The sequence below is a fragment of the Denticeps clupeoides genome, chromosome 7, assembly GCF_900700375.1.
Source record: "Denticeps clupeoides chromosome 7, fDenClu1.1, whole genome shotgun sequence".
NCBI lineage: Eukaryota > Metazoa > Chordata > Actinopteri > Clupeiformes > Denticipitidae > Denticeps > Denticeps clupeoides.
In genome coordinates, this window is record NC_041713.1 from 13,243,871 (window position 1) to 13,256,647 (window position 12,777).

Below are 12,777 nucleotides of genomic sequence, written 5' to 3' on the forward strand. Positions count from 1 at the left end.
TCTACAAATAACAGCAAATATAAGAAACCAGTTTTATTTATTGAACTGAATATTTATTTGTTATGCATTACATATTGAAAAAATAGTAGTATAGTATAGTAGTATTCTTAGTCATGGTCATGTGATTTGCCACTGTACCCCAATTTATTAATCAAAAGTTATTGTCCTAAAAAATAAATTGGTAAAGAAAAAAAAAACAATTTAATGTCTTTTAATTTTCACTAATGCTGACTGTAATATGCATTGCCACAGAAATTAACAGATAACAAACCATTCTTAAACAAAAAAAAAAGGTTTGGTAGAGTTAAGGCTGTATGGAAATGGCTTGCACTCTTTAGATGCCTAAAAAACCAGTATGTCCTCCTATCACATGACCTGCAGCATAATGGATTATTTTCAATGGTCATACTCAAAAGAAAAAAAGGAAACTGCTTCCATGTATATATTTAATATAATATATTGTGCTGTCAAACTTACAAGAGCACTGAACTAGAAAAGGTGGTGACCACTATATCAGGAAAAAAAATAATCCTGGTTTCCAATCCAAACCACTTAGAACTTCAGCATGGCAGTTCCTGGTAAGAAAGCCCATTTGTGACCCGGGACTCTTCATGAGTCAACCACCATCCCAGACCAGGTCTCGTGCTTGGTGCCTGGAGCCAGGTGGGTGATGTTCACCTCCACCGCCTGGATCTTCTCGTGTTTGGGGGGGATGGAGCAAAGCTTGTAGGTGACTTCATCTCCTTCCATCGGGACATACTCGCCCTCAATGCTGAGTGGACAGAAGGAAAAAGACATGTTTGTCTCCAGCTAGACACATTACTATTAAAATACACTGGTATAATTACAACATTTATCAGACGCCCTTATCCAGAGCGAAGTTACAGGGACAGTCCCCCTGGAGACACTTAGGGTTAAGAGTCTTGCTCAGGCACACAATGGTAGTAAGTGGGATTTGAACCTGGGTCTTCTGGTTTATAGGCAAGTGTTACCGACTAGGCTACTACCACGCTACCACCCTATATTTAATCCGCCATAACATTATCCCATTGGATCCCATATTGCCACTGAAATTGCCCTGACCCGTTGAGTCATGGAATCCCAAAAGTCCTCTGAAGGGACAGGTTTTGTTGTAGCAGCAGCTTGTCTCAAAGATGCTTGACTCAATGCTGCAAACTTGTTATGTTCTTAAAATCATTTTGCAGTGTGGCAGAGTGTATTATCCTGCTGAAACATGGCACCGCCATCAGAGAACACTGCTGCCATTGTTCTCTGATGGCACTTGGCAGCAACAATGTTTAGATTTGTGGCAGAAGATTATTTAAAAAAAATTAAAAAAAAACTACACTGCCAGCTTTACTTCTGCCCATAATGCTTCCTCGTGGGATGGCTTCCCCAGGTAAGTGAAACAACCCCCCCAGGCATCCACGTGATGCCTATTGGGTCCACTTTCTTAACCACTAGGCCACCACTGCCCCAAATGGCAGTTTTGCTGTTGTGCCAAGGTCATTGTGAACACCGTGTGCTGTGCTGCACAATGACGATCACTTCATTAAACTTAACTTCAGAGAGCAGCAGCTCAGATGGCTGGAATTTATCCGATTATGTTGACATAAGGTGATTTTTTTTCTGGAAAAACACACAACTTCCTCTCTCCTCCTCATTAGCATTTAAAGCTACAGACACCGAAAGGGCATGTCCTGGGGAAATCTCATTGTGTGACTGGATAAAAGTGGCTGTAATTCTGCACCACAGCTGAAAGAGACACAGTATTAAGGGACCTTTACATAAACCAGTCACTGATAATGGCTTGTTTGAATAGTGGCTGGCTGATAATAAGGGGGCATCTGGAGAAGGTTCGTTTTTCCAGCTGCACTCGCACCTCACAGGAGGTCGGCAGGTCTCACTTAAAAAATGGTTGACACACACACACACACACACACACACACACACACACACAAAATGTACATATTCACACAGACACATCCCTATAAATAACATGAAGTGGCGGCTTTATCAAAGAAACCCCTCTTGACTCTCTTCTGCAGAAAACCAGACACCATGCACAAGCCTCTTTAGACAAGACACACACGTCGTGGCTTGTCACAGCCTCCTACTCTCGGTCTCCTAGGACCCGATGGCGCTCTGTGATTAAACCCCCCATTCGTGTGAACTCTGAAGTCTTCATTGGAGGATTAGATGGCGCGTCTCATCGTATGAGCGAGGAACAGCCTGTTTGTGGATCCAGGATCACGTTGGAAATGCTTCGCTTCATTAATGCCGATTACGGACTGTACCTGCACAACTCGGGAGTCTAGAGCCATGTTTCGGGTTCAATTTCATTGTTGAAATGAAAGCAAAGCAAGTAAGGCCCAGACGCCATCTTCCTTGCATTTTCTTTTTATCCTTTAAGTCTATAACATTGCAAAAATGGGAGAGGAACACAAACCGTTCTTATTTAAAGATCTTTACTTCTGGCGCTGCTGTCAGCCGAATGTTCCCGGCCCCGCACTCCCCACACCCACCCCACTCACTCCGAGATGTGCACAAAGATGTCATTTCCTCCGTCGGACGGCGTGATGAAGCCGTGGCCTTTGGAACGTGAGAAGCACTTGCAGACGCCGGTGAACACGGGTCCCTCAGACGCACGGGCACACCTGTAATTGGAAGAAGGTTGATGTTAAAGAAGTGCTTCAGTAATCAGACACACACACACACACACACACACACAGAAGCGTGCTTGTCTAACACGTCTCGTCAGATGGATGTAACACAACGCAGGGCTGACAACACGGGCCTACAGAGCGACAGGATAGGAGGGGCATTTTCATTCTTTGTGCTGGTGTGAGTGAACAAACAGCTGAATGGAAAGAAAAAGAACCTCAATGTGACAAAATGAATTCTTATCTTGAGGTCAGAGCAGCAGATCTCACAATAAAATTACACCTATGTTACACAGAGACACCGTCACTGACATGCACACATCAGCCCACGAACACGGTAGAACTTGTTCTGTCTGTTCTGGGTCACCGCAGAGCTCCAGTTTGCTTTTGCGTGACCAGCATATGCTTCAGATGACATCAGCTGACCTCATTCTTCCACCTGTGAACCCTGAGGGTTCCCTAAGGAACCCGGCACGCCGGGGCCAGTGAGAGAGGAACAGCTGGTGTCCCGCTGGTGGTCCAGCACTAAGCTGTTCCAGATCCAGCTGTTTTCGCCCTGCACTCCAGGCACATCTTAGCGACGTTATTCGCATCCACATCAGCACTCAGGGACCAGACTCTCAGTTTAAAACTGGGATGACCCCAAAGCATCCAGCATCCAAAAAGATAGAGCCTAGCATGTAGTTTAGTGACAGGTGATAAAAGATTCTTCGTGTATCACGATGATGCAGAATAGCATCTATGGAGTAAAAAGCCTAGTGGGTAACACACTCGCCTATGAACCAGAAGACCCAGGTTCAAATAATACTTACTACCATTGTGTCCCTGAGTAAGACATTGTAAGTCGCACTGATTGTAAGTGCGTTACCTGCTATGCTACTACCACCCCCCTTTACCATATGGGTACGATATGGGTAACGTTGCCCTTTATTATTGTTGCATGTGGTCCTTCATCTCCAGCAATAATTTTCTGACAGTTTCAGAAATGCAGGGTGACCATTTCACAGTGTGTTCTGCTGACTAACCAATACAAATTCAACATGAAACGACATCAACACGCAAAGGAAGGAATAGCAGCGTGTGAGATAGCAATAAAGAGAAAATGATTGCGAAGTTCAAATCCCATTGCTCTGCACACAGAAACAGAATGATTTCCAGATTTTCGTTTTACGCATCCTGGTGACCTTTACCACTTGAGTGTGCTGATGATGTTTTGTCGCGGTATCACCGTTCACTCTACATACCCGTCTCACCAGTTCATTAAATCCATGTTGCATGGTGTGATCTGTAATCATCTTGGAAGATTTCTGAAAAGACACAGTCTGCTGGAGGAACCAAACAGGTTTGGAGAGGAACACAAAACCTGCAAAAGCCTTCCCACCCTGAGCGGGTCCTGCAAGCCCCTCGCCCTGAGAAATCCGCCCATAATTCTTAACCTGGACCAAACTTCACATGAGCCATGATGATTTACGACTCTCCACTTCAACCTGCACTTTACAAAGAGAAGTCAGACCCCACCCACCCGCTCACTCAGACAGACTCACGCTGAGCAGGTGCGGTTGCGGCGCGTGGGGAGGGGGCTGGGGATCAGGAAGCCACCCATGGGTGAAGGGGAGCGGTCTCGGTGGCGGTAGGCGGGCAGGCGCAGAGAGCTGGGGGAGACGGGGGATGTAGGGGACCCAGGGGAGAGCGGGGGCGTGGTGGGCCGAGGCCTTTGCACAGGAGATGAGGCTTCAGAGGACATGATGAGAGAGGGGGGATTGTAGTCTTCCAAAGAACAACTGGAACCTGTGAGTGAGGAAAAAAAACTGTTAAAATTTATATCATGTTTACTGTACAAAATATATAGAAGTCTTACAAATAAATACACTATGCGGGGTGCGATAATAGGGATTTCAAGTTTCGCTGTGGTGTTTGGATTTTCAAATACATTACCCATGATTCTCCACACTACAGGGTTAAAAACAATCCCAAGTTTTTTCTTTACGTATGAATAAAGCCTATCAAAATGATTGGGGTCAGCAGAGATAATTGGAATTAGCCAAATATACAATCATTCTGACAGGCCTAGTGGAGATACATACACCCCTACATACTGCACCCCATACATACACAGTAAAAGTAATACAATATGCAACCTCCCAATAATAATCAGACGGATTAAACTCAAAATAAGGAATAACACGATCCACAGGCTCGTTTCAGTTCGTCGCTGAATGTGTGCTGCGTGATGATTATGTAACTCAACTGCACAACTTAATTACTTGCTTGCCTTTAAGGCCAAAGTGAAACACGACCCAGATCACTTCAAAAACCTGACTTGCTGCTCTGCGCCTGGCAACCATGCTGTTAATTAAGCAGCCTGACATTAAAGCAGGCAACACAGTCTGATAAAAGGGCTGGGATCTGCCTCTCAGGGGGGAAAATGTCCTCATCATGCAAAACAGCACAGGCAAGTATTGAAAGAAACTCAACGTGGGTTAATGCACATAATCAGAAGGTACCTGGAGAACGTGAATTATTTTTCCATTTAAAAGATTCATTTAATTCCCAAATTCAGTGTTAATGTAATTGTAAAGATGAACATTTAAATTATTAAGGCATTCTGATCAATAATTTGCACATTAAAGAAATTGGCCATTTCCTCCCCCGGAAATAAATGTCTTCCATTAGTGCAGCAGTCAGTGGTGCCAGTGGTGGCCGAGAACAAAGGTCCTCCCATAATGTAGTCTGACCATGTTGATCCTGATGCCGATAAGTTACATCCCCGGACCAGATCTAATTTCCTGGAGAATTACGTTCAGCACCGACAGGTCATTCGGGTTACAGCAAGATTACAACATTGTTTTAACTACAGGGGGTCTGTGGACGGAAGGGGAGGGGAGGACACTTAGCCTCTCATTGTGCCGCTTATCAGTCTTATTGCTATTAAGCATGGGCCATCAAGGGTCAAAGGTTTTAACCACAACAGCAGCACAGCAGCAACAATCTTCTTACTTCAAATCATTTTACTTGAATTTGATTTGATTATCACAACTATGCAAAATATATTTGGATATATATTTTGTTCCAAATAAATCAGTAATTAGTGTCATATAAGGAAGCACCTAGATGGAGCAGTCAGTTTGTGAATGTGCAAAGAAGGGCTGTATCGGCACACACAGTTACAGAACATAGATACGTATAAGCACGTGACAGTGCTGTAAATAACAATGCTCAACACCAAAAATTGAAATATATTTATATCTGGTTACTGAAAACAGAAGGGCCCGACAGAAAATGGGCTAATATTTGCAATCAAATTTACACGATAAACAGATACGCAGGGTGAAGCGCAATAAGCAAAAACCACATTTATATTTACAGCATTCAGCACACGCTCACTCATCCAGAGCGACTTACATAAGTGCTTTAAAAAAAGGCATCACCGAAACCCCTCAGACCCGATCCGTAACACCACATGTTAATTCGTAGCTTTGTGTGTTCTCTGAAGCGGCCTGTTCCTAAAGCTGCAGCGGACCCAGCGGGCCGTTTCAGAGCATGGCCCAATTACGCCCGCGCCATTGTTCTTTAGAAGAAGTGCATGGACAGGCTTCACCTCTCCCGTCCCCAGCGCACTGAAGCAAACATTGTGCTCTGGCAGAAAAGGCTTGAGAAAAATAAAACTAGCACAGCAAGCACAGACAATGGAACGATGACGGCTTTGTGGATGATGACATTCAGAAGGACAAGGATTTTGGGAAGCTGGGACGTTAGCGGAGTGTCCGTACGACAGTGTCCATGTGCACAAGGAAAGCAGGCAGCTCACTGCAAGTGCAAAAAGGAGGCAGGAGGACGGATCAAAACTAAACCTATCATTGCCAAGTCGACAGTCTCTAAGAAAGTCCACAGGGACGGGAATGAATAAAAGGCAGAGTGTGCATGGTTGAGAGAGAGAGAGACAGAGAGAGAAAGCCCATTAAACACACACACATTTTATGCTGCATATCAAAGGCACTTATGCAATGCTCCCTACATGTATGAGCAAGGGTACGGTATCAGTTTTATTTCTAAAGCACTTGAAAAAACTTTTTCTAAAGCCACTGCATTTTGGACCAGTTGTAGTGGATCGAGAGATCTCTGATTCACCCCAGCATATAGTGCATTGCAGTTTTCTGAAGGAGACGTAATAAAAGCATGGATTAAGATTTCAAAGTGGAAACGGGAGCAGAGTTCTTTAACTTTTGATAGCTGTCTCAGCCAGAAGAAGCTAGTTTTTAATACGGAGCTGATTGGTACTTCAAATTTCACCTCTGAGTCCAACATAACATCAAAATTCTGCAGAGTTTGCTTAGTATGAGAGAAAACACATATATGTTTAAAATTTAATTCCAGCCATTCATTTTGACATCCCTAATATAAAACAAATCCACAGGCATTGCACTTAGATAATTTTCACATTACAGTTATAAAATATGAGCACGTGAAATGTAATAACTGGAAAAACAATGCTAAAAAATGATGATTTAATTTTTCATGATTCCTGCTGCAATTTGCTCTTTTAATTCATTAACACCCAGATGCATCAGCTATGCTACCCCATTTATGGTTACAATATTATTTTTCTAGATGGGCTTAACCAGAGGTGGGTTTTAATCATGCCCTTATAAATGATTGAACAAGTAAGGGTCATAGGTTAGAGTCAGACTCAAACTAGCTGCAGATCCCATGTTAAGAGCCCAGCGGGGGCATAACTGGATCTTTCCTGCCCTTACACACAGCAAGCTGCTGAAAACCAGAGCTGACGATGGCAAATAGCTGCCAGACAGGCTGGACCTCACCTTAAACAATGGGAGGGTGAAAGCGTTTAAATGCCAGCTAGTCCGGCCTATCATAAGGCAGAACAGTGCGACATGTTCCAGAAACACACAAGCAGAAAAGAACCATAATATCATTCACTTGTGGACAGCGGGTATACACACACACACACACACACATTCATTCATTCAATACAAACCACGTTAGACAAGAAGCCATTTTGCCTCTATTCCTGTTTAGCAGCTCTGCCCGGTCACATGACCCACCCCCCCGCTCTCAATAAATATGACCATCATTTCCTTCAACAAACAGCGACAGTTCAGTGTAAACCCACACACATATCACGTCCAAAGTGGAAAAACATAAGAAAACATGGAACGTGAGCAACTATGACAATATTGGATGCACAAAAGAAACATTTTTATTTAGATATTTTACATTTCATAGCTTAACTTTCTTTGTGGAGAGAAAAAAAAACACAGCTACATTACAATTCATTCACTGGTCTGGATAAACTGCAAGACCCATCAAGTCATTTTAATTCTTTGTTCATTTCAGTAAAAATAATAAATAATTCGGTCATCAGTAGTGTCCAGAGCTTTGGACATTGAGGACAGGCAGGAATGGGACCAGTGCTTTGTATTTTATGAATATTACATTAGGAAGCCTACAGACCATACCGCAGCCAGCGGGGATCGCGATCAGCCTTATAAAATGTGAATGTGGGACAATCGGGTACCGAGACTGAAAGCTGAGACACACGGATTTAAATCCCAATCAGAGGTTCGCGCAGGAAGTGGAACTGCTGCCACGTGCACCCGGGTGATGGTGCGGCTGACAGGACGGCCAAAGCTGGGAGGTCCACGTTCTTTCCTCGAGACAAACGGTGCATATGCTCAATCACACATACATAAATATAAATATTGCATTTAAATATGAAACAAAATTGGTCCTTTAAGGCGAAATCCCCCAAGTTATTATGAAATGTGCCTGAGTCTATGCTTTTCCTTTACGCTTACAGCATTTATCAGACGCCCTTATCCAGAGCGACTTACAATCAGTAGTTACAGGGACAGTCCCCCCCTGGAGCAATTTAGGGTTAAGTGTCTTGCTCAGGGACACAGTGGTAGTAAGTGGGGTTTGAACCTGCGATTTTGTGTATCTGGTTCATAGACGAGTTACCCACTACATTACTACTACTTTCATTAAATGCTGATATTTAGCCATAATCATTGGGAAATGCATCGAAAATTATGGATGCATGAAGGCATCAATCACAGGTCCAGGAAGCAAACCAACCAGCAAGATTTATGGCGTAAGCCTACACCATGAGCCAAAACCCCATAAAGTTCGTTTTTAAAATTCAACCGCTGTGATACCAGCATCAGAAGCAAACCCACGGAGGGGGTGTGGGGCTGTGGGGGTGAACGTTTCTGGACCACAGGCCCTTCATGGAACAATCAGTTAAAGCAGGTCGTCAGCGCCCGTTTCTTCTCGCTGCTTATTTACATGGTAAACAATGGCTGCTTTTACAGGGCTGGCGGCGCGGCCTGTCTGTCTGTCCGGCCGTGACCCGCAGACAGTGCTGGTGCAGCGATGGACCTGATAAACGTGTTCTGACGGTCCGTACGAGAGACTGTCGATCACAAGCCTGCGGAAGTTTAAACTTGCCACAGAAGCGCGCTACTTACTGAGTGAATTCCTCGGAACAATGTGACTGAAGCAGGAAGGAAGACTGGGCAGAGGGCACCGCCACAGACATGCCCAGGTAACACGGCAACAGGATCGCAAAGCGCCCTGCTGACGTCTTCGGGGAGCGGGTGTGCGTATTAAAAATAAGCAGGCAGAGGCATCCTAGTTTCAGGGACAAGGATCACGGGACAATCCCTGCAGAATTAGAGCCGAAGGTTGGGGATCGTTGCACGAAAGACGATAAGGTGATCACACTTCTTTCAGACGCCAGCGGTATTCTGCGTCCACGACGCTGTCGTTTGTATGAAAAATGGCGGTGAGAAGACACGGCGAGGAGTCGTGTCTTCTAGCAGCTTATTTCCTTTAATTGATTCATTTTATGACAGATCATATATTCTTTTAGTCCTCCGTTTTATGTAAATGGACTCTTGAACAGCACCTTGGCCAACCAGTTGTTTGAAGGTGCTTTATAAATGAACTGACTTTGGCCACTCTTCATCCAATAGCCCAAAATGACCAAGCCTGGATATTAAATGTTCATGGTGAGAGACACAGTCAGGTAAGTATTGCAAAATTGGGAGGAAAACAGTATTCATTAGTTACGCAACAGTACTTCACTTACCACGAAAACATCTTCAAATGGAACAGGAACCGAAAGTGTTGGTTGAATGCTCATGTTCTAAAACGTTTTTGCCAGCCTTTTTTAAATTGAAGATCATATGACCATCTGCTGAGAACCAGTGCAGACTCAACCAACCAAACTAGTTCCAATGAGACCAACTGGGCTGCAACACTACAGAAGATCAGGCATTTTTACTCCTGAGCGCCCCCTACAGTTTCCATGTGTAATTCACCACTTTTGTAAAAAAAACAACGCGCACATTACGTGTGCCTCTCATGGACCGGCTCACTTTGAATTACAATTATAATACTATATATATAACGTAAACGTGTTGAACAAGTTGAACTGACTGATATTTGAGCCTCTCCTGCATGAACACATTCAACCCGAACTGGTCTAGGTGCTCAGCACACGTTCTACGTTTTCCTCCCCGGACTTCGACCCAAAAGCGGCAGTGTGTGACTTCAGATAACACCGCTAACCACAAGGGACGTAACATGTGAAGCACAAGGGACGTTCGACCTGCACAGCACAGTTTACTGGTTCACCACTCAGCATATTTGCCGGCATCTAGACTGTTTTAATCTGTGTTGTAAAAGATAAACAGGGAAAAGCGTGTTATAAAGCGTGCTATAAAGCTAATGGCTGCTTGTCATAGCCGGAATCGGGGACACGTCAGTAAACAAAAATCGATTTCTCTCGTATATACTGGGCATGCAATTTATGCCCAATGACTTAAATTGGTGGGCATGCAAGGTATCAGGTAGCTTGGTCCACGAAGCAGTGGGTTATTACAGCAGCAAGACTGGAGTGGAAAACACTTTAAAGCATTTTATTTAAAAATACTTGTATTTTCAAGATTTAAGTGAAGTGAAAGTGGTGGAGTTTTTGCCATTGTGGTACATGGCCCGGAGGCTGGCGTGTGGGGACGGTACCCCTGCTCAAGGACACCTCAGTGGAAACCCGGCAACCTTCTGATTACGGGTCCGCTTCCTGTACGTGTTTTATTAAGCAGATTATAAAACTAGTCCCAGCCAATCTCCGTCCCCCGCTCCTGCACTCGACTCGTAAAACAAAGGTTCTCCTGCGGCAAGATGTGCTTCGAAAAAAAAACCCTAAACGTCCCCCTGACAATTAGCAATTCAAAAGTGCAAAGTACATTATCCTTCCGTGAAAGGATGCGGCTTTTTACGGCTGGCCTAGAACAAGCGTGCAGCGAACAGCATCTGCTTTATGTCGCAGAGCAACATTGCATCACTCTCACACACACACACACACACAAGCTATTCAGGTGTTCAGCACTAATAATAAAAAAGCTCACTGCCGGGGCGGGTGGGAAGGAGTCACCGCCATCGACGTTGGTGTAAGACCACGAGGAAACGGCCTGATTATTGCTTCATCTCAGTTGGAACGGCACTTTTGTGAGCCAGAGGTGACTGGCAGATCTGACTTCGAAATGGCAAACACCGATATGGTCCGATCAGTCTCAAATTCCAATAAAGAATTAACGCGAATCAACTTACTACAGCCATTTTACACACCGGCGGCTTCACCTCTGCCCGCTGGGCTGCTTAAAGCCACAGAAGCAGACAAAGGATCTCGGGTTAAAGGTCACGGGGTGCGTTTTTACCCAGAGTCCGGGCTGCTGGACCAGCGCGCCCTCCGTCCCAGTGGAGGAAATAAAGAAGGTTCAACTTCCCACAGAGCCGCGCGAGGTCGTATTCCTGCATATTTCATTGCAATTTACTGCTTCTTCGCTACTTTTGTTGCTCTTTCAGTCCAGTTGGCGGCACACACACACACACACTACACAATACACACTACACTCGCACACACACACACTACACACATGCACAATACACGCGCACACACAAACTACACACATGCACACTACACACGCACACACAAACTACACACGCGCACACTACACACATGCACACTACACACGCACACACACTACACAATACACAGTACACTCGCACACACACTACACAATACACAGTACACTCGCACACACACACTACACACAAAACACACACAACAAACAAACACACACACACAAACTACACACGTGCACAATACACGCGCACACACACAAACTACACACATGCACACTACACTCGCACACACACTACAAACAAAAACACACACACAAACTACACTCGCACACACACTACAAACAAAAACACACACACAAACTACACTCGCACACACACTACAAACAAACACACACACACACACACACTACACGCGAACACACACTCTCTACACACAGTAATATCGACCGACACGCTCTGCTCGTCGCAGTTACTTTCTCGTCCTCGACTTGTTGGCTTCCGAGCATCACTACTCACCTTCCTGCAAGTTCGGAGGAAGCGCGCGGTGTTACGCCGTCCTCTGGTGGTCCGCTACTCTGCGTAAAGCGCACGGCGACGTCTCTTTATCCCTTTATCCCAAGTTATCCGACGAAACTGTTCTGATTTGTATAAATAATCGCTTTTGTAAGTAATGTAGACGGAGACGGAATCGCGCTTAGATCCTGCGCGTGTCCCCGGAGTGGGCGTGTTTAGCTGTTGGAAGATGACGTCACCGTGCGTGTTACCGTAATGTGTGGAAAAACACGCACACACGCAAAAAAAAACAAAACACCGGAGGAGCTTTAAAGGTGCAACGTGGGAGAGTTTGCCGTCGGTGGAATTTAAACTTGCAGAGCCAGTAAATCAGCGTGGGAATATATTTTTGCAATAGTTTTGGGTTCCATGTAGCTGTCCAGAGTCTTTATCCTGCAGCCTCCTCATCTTTTTTTGTTTAATAATGGGACAGCACCAAAAGTGATAAGGACTACACACAAGTGTGGTAGATAATTAGACAGACAAGGATAGATAGATAGACTCTGAGCAGTGGGTAAGGAAGTGGACCCAAAATTGGAAGGTTGCCGTTTCGAATCCCAAGCTGAGCAAAGTACCGTCCCCACACACTGCTCCCCGGGCGCCTGTCATGGCT

The 12,777-nt window shown here is 44.8% G+C and overlaps 1 protein-coding gene across 3 annotated transcripts; it reads right to left on the reverse strand.

Annotated features, from left to right (window-relative positions):
• Nucleotides 1-31: 31 nt before the first annotated feature.
• carhsp1 (calcium regulated heat stable protein 1) lies at nt 32-12,353 on the reverse strand. Of its 3 annotated transcripts, none has more exons than XM_028985615.1 (4): nt 12,129-12,353; nt 4,208-4,451; nt 2,535-2,657; nt 32-772 (listed from the first exon to the last, which is right to left on the reverse strand). In XM_028985615.1, exons 2-4 carry the CDS (start codon nt 4,405-4,407, stop codon nt 610-612), a joined length of 486 nt encoding a protein of 161 aa, XP_028841448.1. In that variant the 5' UTR covers nt 4,408-4,451; nt 12,129-12,353; the 3' UTR covers nt 32-609. The 3 variants fall into 3 exon arrangements, with proteins under 3 accessions (XP_028841448.1, XP_028841447.1, XP_028841449.1); XM_028985614.1 differs by lacking the exon at nt 12,129-12,353 and adding an exon at nt 11,405-11,524; XM_028985616.1 differs by lacking the exon at nt 12,129-12,353 and adding an exon at nt 6,066-6,138.
• Nucleotides 12,354-12,777: the final 424 nt, after the last annotated feature.

Coding starts and splice junctions, on each gene's coding strand:
- carhsp1 (XM_028985614.1), bottom strand. CDS start 11,504: ATGCAGGAATACGACCTCGCGCGGCTCTGTGGGAAGTTGAACCTTCTT. Junction 4,452..11,404: donor TCCAGCAGCCCGGACTCTGG/GTAAAAACGCAC, acceptor CCTCACTCACAG/GTTCCAGTTGTTCTTTGGAA. Junction 773..2,534: donor ATCTTTGTGCACATCTCGGA/GTGAGTGGGGTG, acceptor CTGTCCACTCAG/CATTGAGGGCGAGTATGTCC.